This window comes from Sinocyclocheilus grahami, unplaced genomic scaffold (assembly GCF_001515645.1).
Source record: "Sinocyclocheilus grahami isolate Dianchi unplaced genomic scaffold, SAMN03320097.WGS_v1.1 scaffold55.1, whole genome shotgun sequence".
NCBI lineage: Eukaryota > Metazoa > Chordata > Actinopteri > Cypriniformes > Cyprinidae > Sinocyclocheilus > Sinocyclocheilus grahami.
In genome coordinates this window covers 1,027,953-1,040,916 of record NW_015505234.1, presented here as the reverse complement: position 1 = coordinate 1,040,916, position 12,964 = coordinate 1,027,953, and the positions used below count along the sequence as shown (strand labels likewise).

The following is a 12,964-nucleotide window of genomic DNA, read 5'->3' as shown; positions in this document are numbered from 1 at the left end:
ACATTGAATTAAACATGAAATTTTGACGTAGGAAGACTGAAATATTATTTTCGAGTATTTACAACATGATGCAAAGCTTTTTATGTCTTTAAAAGCAAAATTTTTAGAGCTGAGGAAACTGTTTAGCATATACTTGAGTGCATGATAAAAAAAATCTACTTTCGGATTTTTTTTTTTTTGTATGCTTAAGTGTTTAAGAAAAATAATTATAATAACTTACCAGTATGTTTTACTTGAAATAGTCATCTTCAGATACAGGAATGTGTTTTTTTTCTAGAACTAAAATATTATATAGAATATATCAAAGCAATGTTAACAGTCAGTGCAAACAGTGTAGAGAATCACCATTTATGAAACCAAAACTGCATTTGGATAAATTATTCATGTTCTGATGATTAATTGATAGGAATTTCTACGAACTCTTGTTATGTAAGAGATAAGTCTAGCAGATAAATTATTTAATGTGGTTTAAAAGCATCTGGACACAATTCGGAAATGTGTGGGCAGAAAAACAGGTGCAGTTGCTTCTGCTCATTTACATGTGCAGGTGAACAGGGACGCTGTTTTGCATTCAGAAGGCGCTCACGAAGGAGGGGAAGATCAAATTTCCAGCAACATTTCAGCAGTGCATACAAATCTATACAATACCCTAAAGCCCTGCAAAAGACATTACATTATCTTTACATTACCTTATCATAGTATGCAAAGATGGCGTTGAACTGCTCAGCAGTCAGCCTGACGCCCTGTTGGGCAATAAAAACATCTTTCAGTGTCAAAAATATTTGACCTTAAGAAGCTCATGAGGCCTAAAAACGTAACGTATAAATACACTCTTACTTGAAACTTCAACAAGAAATTCTCCTGAACCGGCAGAAGCCTTAAATAAACAAAAAATGGTTGTGATAGATGTGTCTTACAAAATGATTGGTAACTTTTTTATTTTTATTTATCAGATCATTTCTCACCTCGCCATTTCAGACAGACCTAATTTCCCATCGCCATTCAGATCAAACATCTTGAGCTAGAAAGGGAGACAATGGCTCAGTTTAAATGTTTACACACTAAAGAAATCTTGCATCAGATTGCTTTATTAAATCAATATTTCCTATTGCTGCACATCGTTTCTTAACTTATTTTGTTCTTCACAATGGGTAGAGGACAACTAAGGCTCTCAATTGTCCAGCTGGCTTGCCTTGGAATAATTCAAGTTTGTCTCTGGCCTTAAGGAGTGGGCATATGTTAGCACAGCTGGAGTGCAGAAACAACCCGTGGGGTTTTAAGGTGAAATAACACTTTAAAGTTCTATATATATGTGTTAATTAAATTAAATGACTTTTATTGAGTAAAAAGCTTTTTGTCATTAAAAAATAAATGACGTTAATAAAGATAAGACACTAGGAGGTATAAGACATTGACTAATGCAACACAAAGACAACTACTTACTATTGTTTGTGTGTATTCATGCAATTTTTGGTCATCGTAGTGTCTGTTTGCCTTTTTAAGCAGGTCAGAGAGGAAGCCCTGTTGGAAGTAAAAATCACAAGAATATAATTTTATATACATTTAGACAATTAAAATAATGTAATATATATATATATATATTACATTATTTTAATTGTATATATATATATGTGACCTTGGACCACAAAACCAGTCATAAGTGTCAATTTTCCAAAATTGAGATTTGTACATCTGAAAGCTGAATAAATAATCTTTCAATTTATGTATGGTTTGTTAGGATAGGACAATATTTGGCAGAGTATTTGAAAATCTGGGATCTGAGGGTGCAAAAAAAAAATCTAAATATTGAGAAAATCTCCTTTAAAGTTATCCAAATGAAGTTCTTAGCAATGCATATTACTAATCAAAAATTTAATTTTAATATATATACAGTAGGAAATTTACAAAATACCTTCATGGAACATGATCTTTAGTTAATATCCAAATTAATTTTGGCATAAAAAAAAATCTATAATTTTTACCCATACAATGTATTTTTAGCTATTGCTACAAATATACCCGTGCTACTTGTGACGGGACCAGGGTCACACACACACACACACATATATATATATATATATCCATTAAAAAATCTAACTTCTATCATTATCTTACAATCCCTCTACCTTTCTGGTTTGTGTACCCCTTAAGCATTTTAGCCTAAGAAGAACATTATTTGTTAGTGACATCTGCTTTACTCTCTTTGAGGTCATCGTCTCTTCAGTGAGCATTGCTTCATTTGCTTTGTTTACAAAGGTAGTGATTTGTATACTCTCTTTGGAATGCCAGCCAAATCCAGAGAGATTTGCATAGTTTCCATCTGCCTCATCACATTAGCAGCTTTCAAAACTCTTTTCAAGATTGTTATGAAGAATACCACAGCAGGGAAAGTAATAGAAATCTTACCTTAAGTTCATTAGCCTCAATGAAGCCGCTGCGGTCTGTGTCATATTTTCGCCAGGCCTACAGATACAGATAGACGTACAACGATATTGTAACTGTACTATCAGCACAGAGTACAGCTTTACATGCAATATATCTCAGATTGGACAAATGAGAAGAATAGGAGAGCGGAGGTGAAGAAATAATCGGCAAATTATTCTTACGTTAATTACACTGGCTTTTTCATTATACCCTCTGTATTTTCTATTCAAAGCAGCTGTGCATTGTGAGAACAAGGAGCAAGAAATGCCATTTAATGAATGTTTTAATCTAGCAGCTGGCCTTGTTTCCATCACAGGCCCTTATCAAAGATAGATGCTTCCCTCTACAGGTCTACAGAGAATTACAGCAGCACATCTATAATACATGAGTCTGAAAATAGAAGTTTGTACTTACTCATTCTAGCCCTTTAAAATGCTTGCCTACCACACTGGATGATTAAAAAGCTTCCCTTTCTCTTTAGCTCCCCTCTCTCTTCAACTTGACATAATACATCACTGAGGCAGTCCATTTCTGATGATCAAACTCTCCGAAATGTTGTATTTGGCTATGCATATTAGATTGTAATGAATGTGTGTAGGGAAGATATTTGTATGGCGCCCAAGAAGAGTTTTGTGTTATCAGTATATAAATGACCACGGATTTATAAAATGAAAAAGTAGCATCATCACTTACAGCCATGAATTCAGTGCTGGATCCCACAAACTGTCTGAAGCAGAGGAGAAAGTTCTCTTCTGTGGGCAAGATCTGAGCCAGCTGATGAAAAGTGGATTGAGTAAGTGAATTAGCAAAAAAATTTTTTTTTCTAGTTGACACCATGCTTTTTTGGAAAGCTCCATCAGTAAGTTACAGATTTGATTAAAGTGATGAGTGAGATTAGAGTTTTCCTCTTCTCGGAAAGCAAGATGGGATGATGGGATAATTGAGGTCTATCTGATATTTATGAACGTGTCAACAGCAGAGTCACGTTGACGTGTTAAGTGATGTGTTCTTCTACCTCAGACATCTCAATTCTCCCGTCTTTGTTCTTGTCGAATTTATGCATGAACTCTGTCATCTTCTCTTTAAAGGCTGCATTTGAGGGGTCCTGTGTGAAGAAAGCACAACAAGATGAATCTTCTTCTCATTCTTTGCTTATTGTAAAAGCTTTATTCAGTTTGTGCTTCTCAGGTTAGGAAAAAGCTATCACTTTATAAGTGATGTACATTGTGCTTTGCCTTGTGCCATATTCATTGCCTCTTGTGAGGCAGATAATAGCATTACTAACTTTATGAGACCATTTGTGAGGCTCTCTCAGTTTTATTGTGGAACATACAGGGATGAAGATAAAATCTCCTTTCCTATCTTTCCTGCATGCCATCTGCCTAGTCATCTGGGGTCTTTATATATTTGATTTGCACACGGTTCCCTCTAAGAAAAGTCAGTAAAAATGGGGCCCAAAGTATTGTTTTAATATGAAGGAATTTTACATATTGAATTTAGTGTATTGACAGTTGTTTTCTTCATATTTTAAATTATGCATTGCACTGTGCTGCATTTTGGGGTTAAAGGGGTCATAGGATGCCCATTTTCTACAAATTGATCTGATTTTTAGGGTCTTAATGAAAAGTCTGTAACACAGTTTGCTTAAAATTTCTCAATGGTAGTGTAAAAACACCTTTTTTACCCTGTCAGAAACAGCTCTTTTCAGATCAAGCCGTTTTTGTAGCATTTCCCTTTAAATGTTAATGAGCTCTGCTGACCCCGCCCCTCTCTTCTCAGAGAGACTGTTTACTTTAGCCACATTTATCTGAAACTTGCTAATTAGCACATTATTAGGAAAGGCGATTTGCAAAGATTCATTACAAAACATTATACTCACTTCTTCTGTAGATGAGGCTGTATCGTGAATGATTCGCGCGAATATAGACGCATTTATGTAGATCGGGGGCGCATTCCCTTCAGAAACAATGCAATCCACTGCCAGTTCAGCGGCTCAGATGTCGGGAGTACTGTATTGACGCAAAGATTCATTACAAAACATTATACTCACTTCTTCTGTAGATGAGACTGGATCATGAATGATTCGCACGAACAGACGCATTTATGTAGATCGGGGGCGCATTCCCTTCAGAAACAATGCAATCCACTGCCAGTTCAGCGGCTCAGATGTCGGGAGTACTGTATTGACCCGAATATAAGACGATGTTTTTTTCTTGGAAATACATCTGAAAAAACGCGGTCATCTTATATTCAGGGTCTAGAGTCTAGACTTTGACATGTCAATAATACACCCACAACAATAGGTGGCGCCAAATACGCATAAAACGAGTGTGTCATGAAATACGTAATGTAATGCGTGTTGTAAAGATCGCGAGTAAAAACAAAAGAAAACCTTACAGCTGCATGAGTCGTGACTATCACGTTAGCCTGATGAGACCAAACTCCCTTTGTGATTTTAAAACGTAAGACAGTACCCAGATTTGAAGACTACAGTAAGATTTAACGTCTACTGTTAATAAGCTTTTGGTAGGCTACTATTAGATGGATAGCCTGAATGTCCTAATTCAGATGGGCTACCTGTTTTTTTTTTTTAATGGTATATCAAAAAGTGTATATTTTTTTAATGTGATTGTTGGTACATTTTACCATTCCATACTTTCAAAACAAAAATTAAAATAGGAAAAATATGCAATATGAAAATAATTGAAGACAAAATGTGTTTTACTGAGAAAAAACAAGATTTGGTTTTTAAAAAGCCATTTTCCAAAAGGTATATCTGGGAAAAGGGGGGTCTTATAATCAGGGTCGTCTTATATTCGGGCCAATACGGTAAATGAAGACTGCTATGTTCATTATTACATCCAACAACAGAACACCTCAATCGCTTAGGAGTCATTCTTGTCTACATCTGCTCTGGTGGTGAAACAATGGCAGACTGATGACAGCTCACTCAGGGCGGGTCTAAGGTAAGACACCAGTCCAGTCTGTGCTGAAACGCTACTGTCAATCAAACTATCATGGGAGGGGCCTGTCTGTGTGACGTTACACAGACAGGCATCTGAGATCGGCTCAATTTGAGAAAGGGGAAAACATTTAACCAAAACTGGGTGGATTTATTATCATTATAGGGTGGTTGTGTACTGCCAACACACATTTCAGTTCCAACAGCTTGTAAAAGTGCATGTAGCATCCTATGACCCCTTTAAAGGAAATGTAACAGAAAATGTCTGGGCATTACCTTTTCCATTTTTCTACCATTTTTTTTAGTGTTAGAATTAGAGATAGAATTGCAAAAATAAAGAATGTTATCAATATTTGTTGAAAACCATTTTCCAAGTTTCAAGCATGCCTTCATCTTCCAAATAGGTAGTCCCACCCCCAAATCACGCCATTGGTTGAGCCAACGCTAGTGATGCAAATAAACAGCAGCTTTGATTTCCATCAATATCTTAAAGTTATAGTTCACCCCAAAATATGAATTCTGTTATAATTTACTCACCCTTATGTTGTCCAAACCTGTGTGACTTTAGAAGATATTCTGAGGAACGTTTCAATAGTCCATACAATGAAAGGCAAAGGGGTCCAAAACAACAACAAAGACATTTTCAGAATATCTATCGTCTTTGGTGTTCCACAGAATAAAAACGCTGTCAATGAAATGAGGGTGAGTAAATAATGACAGAATTTTCTTTTTTGGGTGAACTATCCCTTTAATCTTCTTTGATGATGTGCTTTGAGTTGATCATGGTAAAAGTGTAACAATCACACAATCTTTCAGTTTAAGCACAATGAATACAACACAATATAGCACAATGAAGTTTACTCATTGCTTTGAGAATTCCGCTGTATAGTTTGGAAGATACAGTGCTTCCTAATGAGATGTATTTCTGTTAATACTCCTTCACTTGTCTGTATACTCACCACACCAGCCCCTCTCCGTGCAATCTCCAGCTGACTAAAGAAGTTTTCAAGCTCCTTACCCTCAATGTAGCCATTTCCTGCAATATAAGGAAGTTCAGTACTTACTGAGATGTCTTAAGCCATAATGATGTTTGTCATTATATGACTAGATAACTACTGTCTCTCAATTGAAATGCTAAGTAATGAGATTGCCTAGATGGCTGCTTTGAAGCTGGTTAACTCTAGATTGGTTTGTTGGCTGGCACCCAAATCTAAGTAACACAGTTCTTAATTAAAAACTTTTGATGGCTAGTCTCCCAGTTAAGCTTTGAAGGCTCTCTCTTTTCCATTTTCCCTCTAATTGGAGGCCTTACAGTATGAGCCTTTTAAAGCCATTTATTTGAAAGACGAAAAGGAGATTCTTCTTAATGCTACTGCTGACATTTTAAATCGCCTCCACAAATAAATGTAATATTACCATCTGGGGGTAATTTCCCATGCCAGGAAATTGGCCCTTCATGCAAAGGAAATATGCGTTTGTGTATGCGTGTTTGAAATGGGATTTTGTGTGCATGGCCTAATACATCACAACAGTGTGACGTGTTATGTGAAGTGAGGAATACAATGAGTTCATAAGTATTGTCCTATTATCTGTGTTTCTCCCAAAGGCATCATGTTTGAAATGTCTTAACTATTATGATTGTTGATTAATTTGCCTGTGGATTAGAGTGGCATTTGTAGACATCTGGACACATGATTTGTGGTTAATCTCTCTTTCTGTTATTCATAATAAATGTGAATACCATCACTGCATGGCTGAGAAAATACTATGAGCTGTATGTAAGAAGACAGGCAGTCTTACTAGTGTGTTTGCAATCGATCTGACTGTTGCGTTGAGAGAATGAACACTACATACATTGATTGTTGCCAGAGATCTATACAGAATAATTAAACTACTAAATTGTTGAGTGCAATAGATAATAATTATGGTTCACACAGACATTAATCCTGCTGAGTATGTTGGAAATGACTATGTTGCCATCTGGTGTCGATATGATTGCTCTGACATTTTGAGGGCTAATATGAACATTCATTCTTCTTACAATGAATTTTTGGAAAATGTCTTTGGAAATGTCATTGTGTACAGATTGTAGATTCAAATGTGCTTGTATACAATATGGCCCATGCATTAGTTATATATTGACCATTCATTTTTCATTTGTACCATATTGAATTATATGCCTATATGTTCTTTATTGGCTCTACCTATGCTATTATCATCATTCTTCTAGCACATCTACATTCTTATGGGATGGTCAGCCATCTTGGAAATAGAACTGATGTGTTGGAGAGGCCATTTTGGACTATGACACAACAAAACGTGTCACTCACTGAATCTTAAGTTCCATTGTGTTGCAGTAGCTATGAATTTATGATAATAAAACAGAACTAATTTCCATCAAGCCACATGAGTGGTCATGCATCTTTAATAGAAAATAATTCCAGATGCTTCTCAATATCTTCTTGATGATATTCTGTAGTGATGTGGATGACTGAGAATCTTAATAAACATTATTTCAATTCAAATTTTCCTTAAAACTTGTGGCAGTCAGATTAATTGGTTACTTTTTAACTTTTTAACATTCATCCCTCATAAACTTGGGTCAGACTGCACACCTTTGATTTTTTAATGGAATTTTTGTCAGTGATTTTCACGCTTTCTCGCTTTTTAAGGTTTGTTTCTAGGAATCGATTTGATTGTCATTCCCAGCACAAACGTAAATTCTCTTAAACTAAAGTTTTTCGTGATATACCCAATAAATTCATAAATGATGACTGTATTGTTTGTTTTATAAATGTACCACCTGATACAGAGTGCGAAAAAGCTACTGTTGCTATGGTTACCTCCTCAGGTGAATGGAACTTCTTTCGTAGTAAAGACACTTTCTGCTTTTTTTATCACTACACAAAAACTAGATGCCGAAATGAAGTGGTTTTCACATGATATTTCTTTTGCTTATGTACTAAAATATCATAAACTAATAATAGCCACAAGTATTATATATATATATATATATATATATGGTTTTTTTTTTGTATATGTGATTACACTTCGAAATTGTTAATGATGCTATTGGTCCCCTCTGTAATGAGTATTTTGGTTTCTCCCATTTCTATTGAGCAACTGATTATATCTACACCTGTGACTAATTTTGTACTTGACACACTCTGAGGAAGGCTGGATGGCCAAAATGCATCAGTGTTCAGTGTTCTAGTCATTTTTAATATTTCTAGAGTGAGCCATGTTTGAATAAAGGCTTTTTAACATTTGGATCCGTAGTTTACACTACATACATTGATTGTTGCCAGAGATCTATACAGAATAATTAAACTACTAAATTGTTGAGTGCAATAGATAATAATTATGGTTCACACAGACATTAATCCTGCTGAGTATGTTGGAAATGACTATGTTGCCATCTGGTGTCGATATGATTGCTCTGACATTTTGAGGGCTAATATGAACATTCATTCTTCTTACAATGAATTTTTGGAAAATGTCTTTGGAAATGTCATTGTGTACAGATTGTAGATTCAAATGTGCTTGTATACAATATGGCCCATGCATTAGTTATATATTGACCATTCATTTTTCATTTGTACCATATTGAATTATATGCCTATATGTTCTTTATTGGCTCTACCTATGCTATTATCATCATTCTTCTAGCACATCTACATTCTTATGGGATGGTCAGCCATCTTGGAAATAGAACTGATGTGTTGGAGAGGCCATTTTGGACTATGACACAACAAAACGTGTCACTCACTGAATCTTAAGTTCCATTGTGTTGCAGTAGCTATGAACTTATGATAATAAAACAGAACTAATTTCCATCAAGCCACATGAGTGGTCATGCATCTTTAATAGAAAATAATTCCAGATGCTTCTCAATATCTTCTTGATGATATTCTGTAGTGATGTGGATGACTGAGAATCTTAATAAACATTATTTCAATTCAAATTTTCCTTAAAACTTGTGGCAGTCAGATTAATTGGTTACTTTTTAACTTTTTAACATTCATCCCTCATAAACTTGGGTCAGACTGCACACCTTTGATTTTTTAATGGAATTTTTGTCAGTGATTTTCACGCTTTCTCGCTTTTTAAGGTTTGTTTCTAGGAATCGATTTGATTGTCATTCCCAGCACAAACGTAAATTCTCTTAAACTAAAGTTTTTCGTGATATACCCAATAAATTCATAAATGATGACTGTATTGTTTGTTTTATAAATGTACCACCTGATACAGAGTGCGAAAAAGCTACTGTTGCTATGGTTACCTCCTCAGGTGAACGGAACTTCTTTCGTAGTAAAGACACTTTCTGCTTTTTTTATCACTACACAAAAACTAGATGCCGAAATGAAGTGGTTTTCACATGATATTTCTTTTGCTTATGTACTAAAATATCATAAACTAATAATAGCCACAAGTATTATATATATATATATATATATATATGGTTTTTTTTTTGTATATGTGATTACACTTCGAAATTGTTAATGATGCTATTGGTCCCCTCTGTAATGAGTATTTTGGTTTCTCCCATTTCTATTGAGCAACTGATTATATCTACACCTGTGACTAATTTTGTACTTGACACACTCTGAGGAAGGCTGGATGGCCAAAATGCATCAGTGTTCAGTGTTCTAGTCATTTTTAATATTTCTAGAGTGAGCCATGTTTGAATAAAGGCTTTTTAACATTTGGATCCGTAGTTTCAATAGCCACAAGTAGTTTATATTTTCCACAATTAGCTCATAAACATAAGGTGCATTTTTGTCTCAACTTTACCCATATAGGGTACAGTTGAAACAGTACCTTGGTACAGTTGAGACACCCATTCTTAACGCTCTAAAGCTGGCTAACCATTTATTGCAAATGTAATAAATTACAGTTGTGCAATAAAAAAAAATCTGATTTATTTATTCACTTTATTTAATTCAGATTCCGTTAACAAAATATTTAACACTAGAAAAGATATGGCAGACAGTACAAATGTAAACATAACAGTAAAAATAACAAATGGAAATAGTCATGGAAAACAACAAAAACAGAAACAAAAATAAAGTCCACTCACTGACTACATTGCCTAACACAAACACACACACACACACACACACAGGTATTTCTAACATTATATGGACATTCCATATCGTAGTGGTTTTTATACTATACAGACAGTATATTTTAATCCTCTACTACCTGTATATTCTATAAACCTACCCCTAAAACTATACCCATCACTCAAAACTTTCTGTATTTTTACATTTTCAATCATCCTGTATGATTTATGAGCTTGTTTCCTCATAGGGACCTAACAAAATTTTTCCATAAGGTTAGAATTTACTGGTATTATACTTGTGGGGACATTTGGTCCCCATAACGTAGGTAATACCAGTACACACACACGACCTCTGAAATACATTTTATCTTCTGATTGAACTGTTACTGCATACATATAGGATATAAAGGGTGTTTCATCTGTTCCCACGTTACCACCTTGTATATTTCACAAAATGCTATGTTATACTTTTAACATTCATGTTAGGAAATATGTCCATTAATAATAGACAGTTGAAAAATATCACAAATATATTTTTTTAAAACATAATTTGCGTATAGCATGTGTGTAAATGGGACTTTTAACCTATTATCATAACACTGTACAGCTAAACAGCATGTGACGCAATAGGACACCTGTCTGGATACAGTTGATACACTGCGTCTCAACCGTACCCCACTGTCCTACTCGCATGTTTCTCTAGATTATGCAAAGACCTTGCATGGCACAATATCATAAAATGTGTCTATTTTTAGAGCACAGAGTAACGTTTGCAATGATATACATGAAGTTTGACAGGCATAAAAGGATAATAAGCTATTCATTGTGGAAGGGACATGGTGAAATGAAAATCTTACCTTGGAAAAAAAACCTTTTGCCGATATTTTTGGAGTGGAAAGAGGCACACCTTTCAAATGTTCCATGATCAAAGAGAATGCTAATAACCAAGTGTAGAGCAAGTTATTTAAGGTGTTTCAACTGTACACATGTCCCAAATGTACTCAGTCTACCCTACTTTGGGACCCAGCCCAACACGTTTGTTTTGTTGTTTCCTCTGAGGTTGTTTTATTTTCCCCTTTGCTATAAGTTTATAGCTGAGATCATAGGTAACGCTATTCTAGGTTAGTATGTGTGATATTTGTCAGTTTCGTTTTTCTGTATTTCAACCATATGCATTCGGCGGGAAACGAACAGGAAAGAAACACTGGCACCAAGCTGCGAACGATAACATCTGCCCTACAGATACGATTATGTTCCTAATACATAAATAATTAGTCAATGATATATTTTCAGCTTTAGATATTGCAGGATGCAAGCCAACTGCTAACTCTCCAGGAATAGTATCCGATGAGCTTCCTGTAAGTGATCTTCAGAAGATGTCCTGGGTGATGAGGACCTTGAACACACACCCATCTTCCCAACAGAGTACCTGAGTAAAAGTAATTTCACCAATGGGACTCTATATGGAGCCCCTTCTGTAGTTACTGGCAGTCACTTCGCTAAGAATTGTATCAATTAAAGGATTTTAGCCACATTGTACGCTATAATTGCTTATTAGGGTACTAGATAATAGCAATGGTGATCAAAGTCTGCTCTTGATTTGTGCCAAGAAGGGTTCTAAAAATGCTGAATGAATAGCCTAAATGACGTGACAGTATGATTCATAAAATAATCTCATATAAAGGGATTTATTAAAAAAAGAATACATTTGTATACAATATTATACAATTGAATGTAGCCTATTCTTACTGCATTACCAATTACAATAGCCGTAGATCATAAATGCTAGAATGCTGTTTATCAATTTTCTTTGATTTATTTTGTTTTATTTCGCACCTAAATTTCTAACAAAATCTTTAGTTCCTTAGCCCTACAAGTGTTTTCTTTGGAAATTATTAGCGTCAAACTTTTTTCCCTGCTATTTTAATGATAGCATTTCACTTATGACTTAATAAGTTCTTTCTCAGAATCATAATCCGTGGAATAAACGGCGCATCTGTACTCACCGTCTGCATCAAAATGTTTCCAGATCTCCAGGAACTGGGATGCGGTCATCTCTGCCAAGTGAAGGTAGGGAGGCTGTTGTCCTTTGTTTGCCATGCTGTTGTGTATCTGTCCTACTGTCCACAAGAAAATCCCGGGCTAACTTTTACTCAGTCAGAGTCAAATTCGCACTGTAACACCCCCAGTGCTTTGCAGGGGGTTTTAAATGCGCTGAGTGCTTGCAATCCTTTGGCGCTCATGCGGGTGGCGCAGTAGTTCCAGCATCACTGTTTCATGGCTCAGCACTCGCGCACGTGCTGGGAAAGCTGCTGGAGATGCTCAGCTCTAAAGATGCTTTCATAGAAACATGTAGATGGACCAGAATCACTGTATGTAAGCTATTAAACGTTCTGCTCCGCTAACGTAATGCATATTGTGACTGATACTGATAATGTAAAGGATGGAATAGCCTAACTACAGATGAGACAGGAACATCCCAGTTTAGCCCTGAAACCCCCACGCCCCCACAA

The 12,964-nt window shown here is 35.5% G+C and overlaps 1 protein-coding gene across 1 annotated transcript; it reads right to left on the bottom strand.

Annotated features, from left to right (window-relative positions):
• Positions 1–680: 680 nt before the first annotated feature.
• On the bottom strand, positions 681–12,685 carry LOC107583852 (calretinin-like). The gene is made up of 9 exons (XM_016270207.1): positions 12,458–12,685; positions 6,346–6,422; positions 3,440–3,529; positions 3,118–3,198; positions 2,407–2,463; positions 1,444–1,521; positions 966–1,021; positions 838–877; positions 681–743 (listed from the first exon to the last, which is right to left on the bottom strand). The coding sequence occupies exons 1-9, from the start codon at positions 12,549–12,551 to the stop codon at positions 681–683; spliced, it is 636 nt and encodes a 211-aa protein (XP_016125693.1). The 5' UTR covers positions 12,552–12,685.
• Positions 12,686–12,964: the final 279 nt, after the last annotated feature.

Bases quoted from the DNA above. Each gene is read 5' to 3' on its own strand.
- LOC107583852 (XM_016270207.1), bottom strand. From the start codon at position 12,551: ATGGCAAACAAAGGACAACAGCCTCCCTACCTTCACTTGGCAGAGATG. The intron at 2,464-3,117 runs GTAAGTGATGAT...CTGTATCTGTAG, and splicing joins CCAGCACTGAATTCATGGCT to GCCTGGCGAAAATATGACAC. The intron at 1,522-2,406 runs GTAAGATTTCTA...TACTTCCAACAG, and splicing joins TTGAGGCTAATGAACTTAAG to GGCTTCCTCTCTGACCTGCT.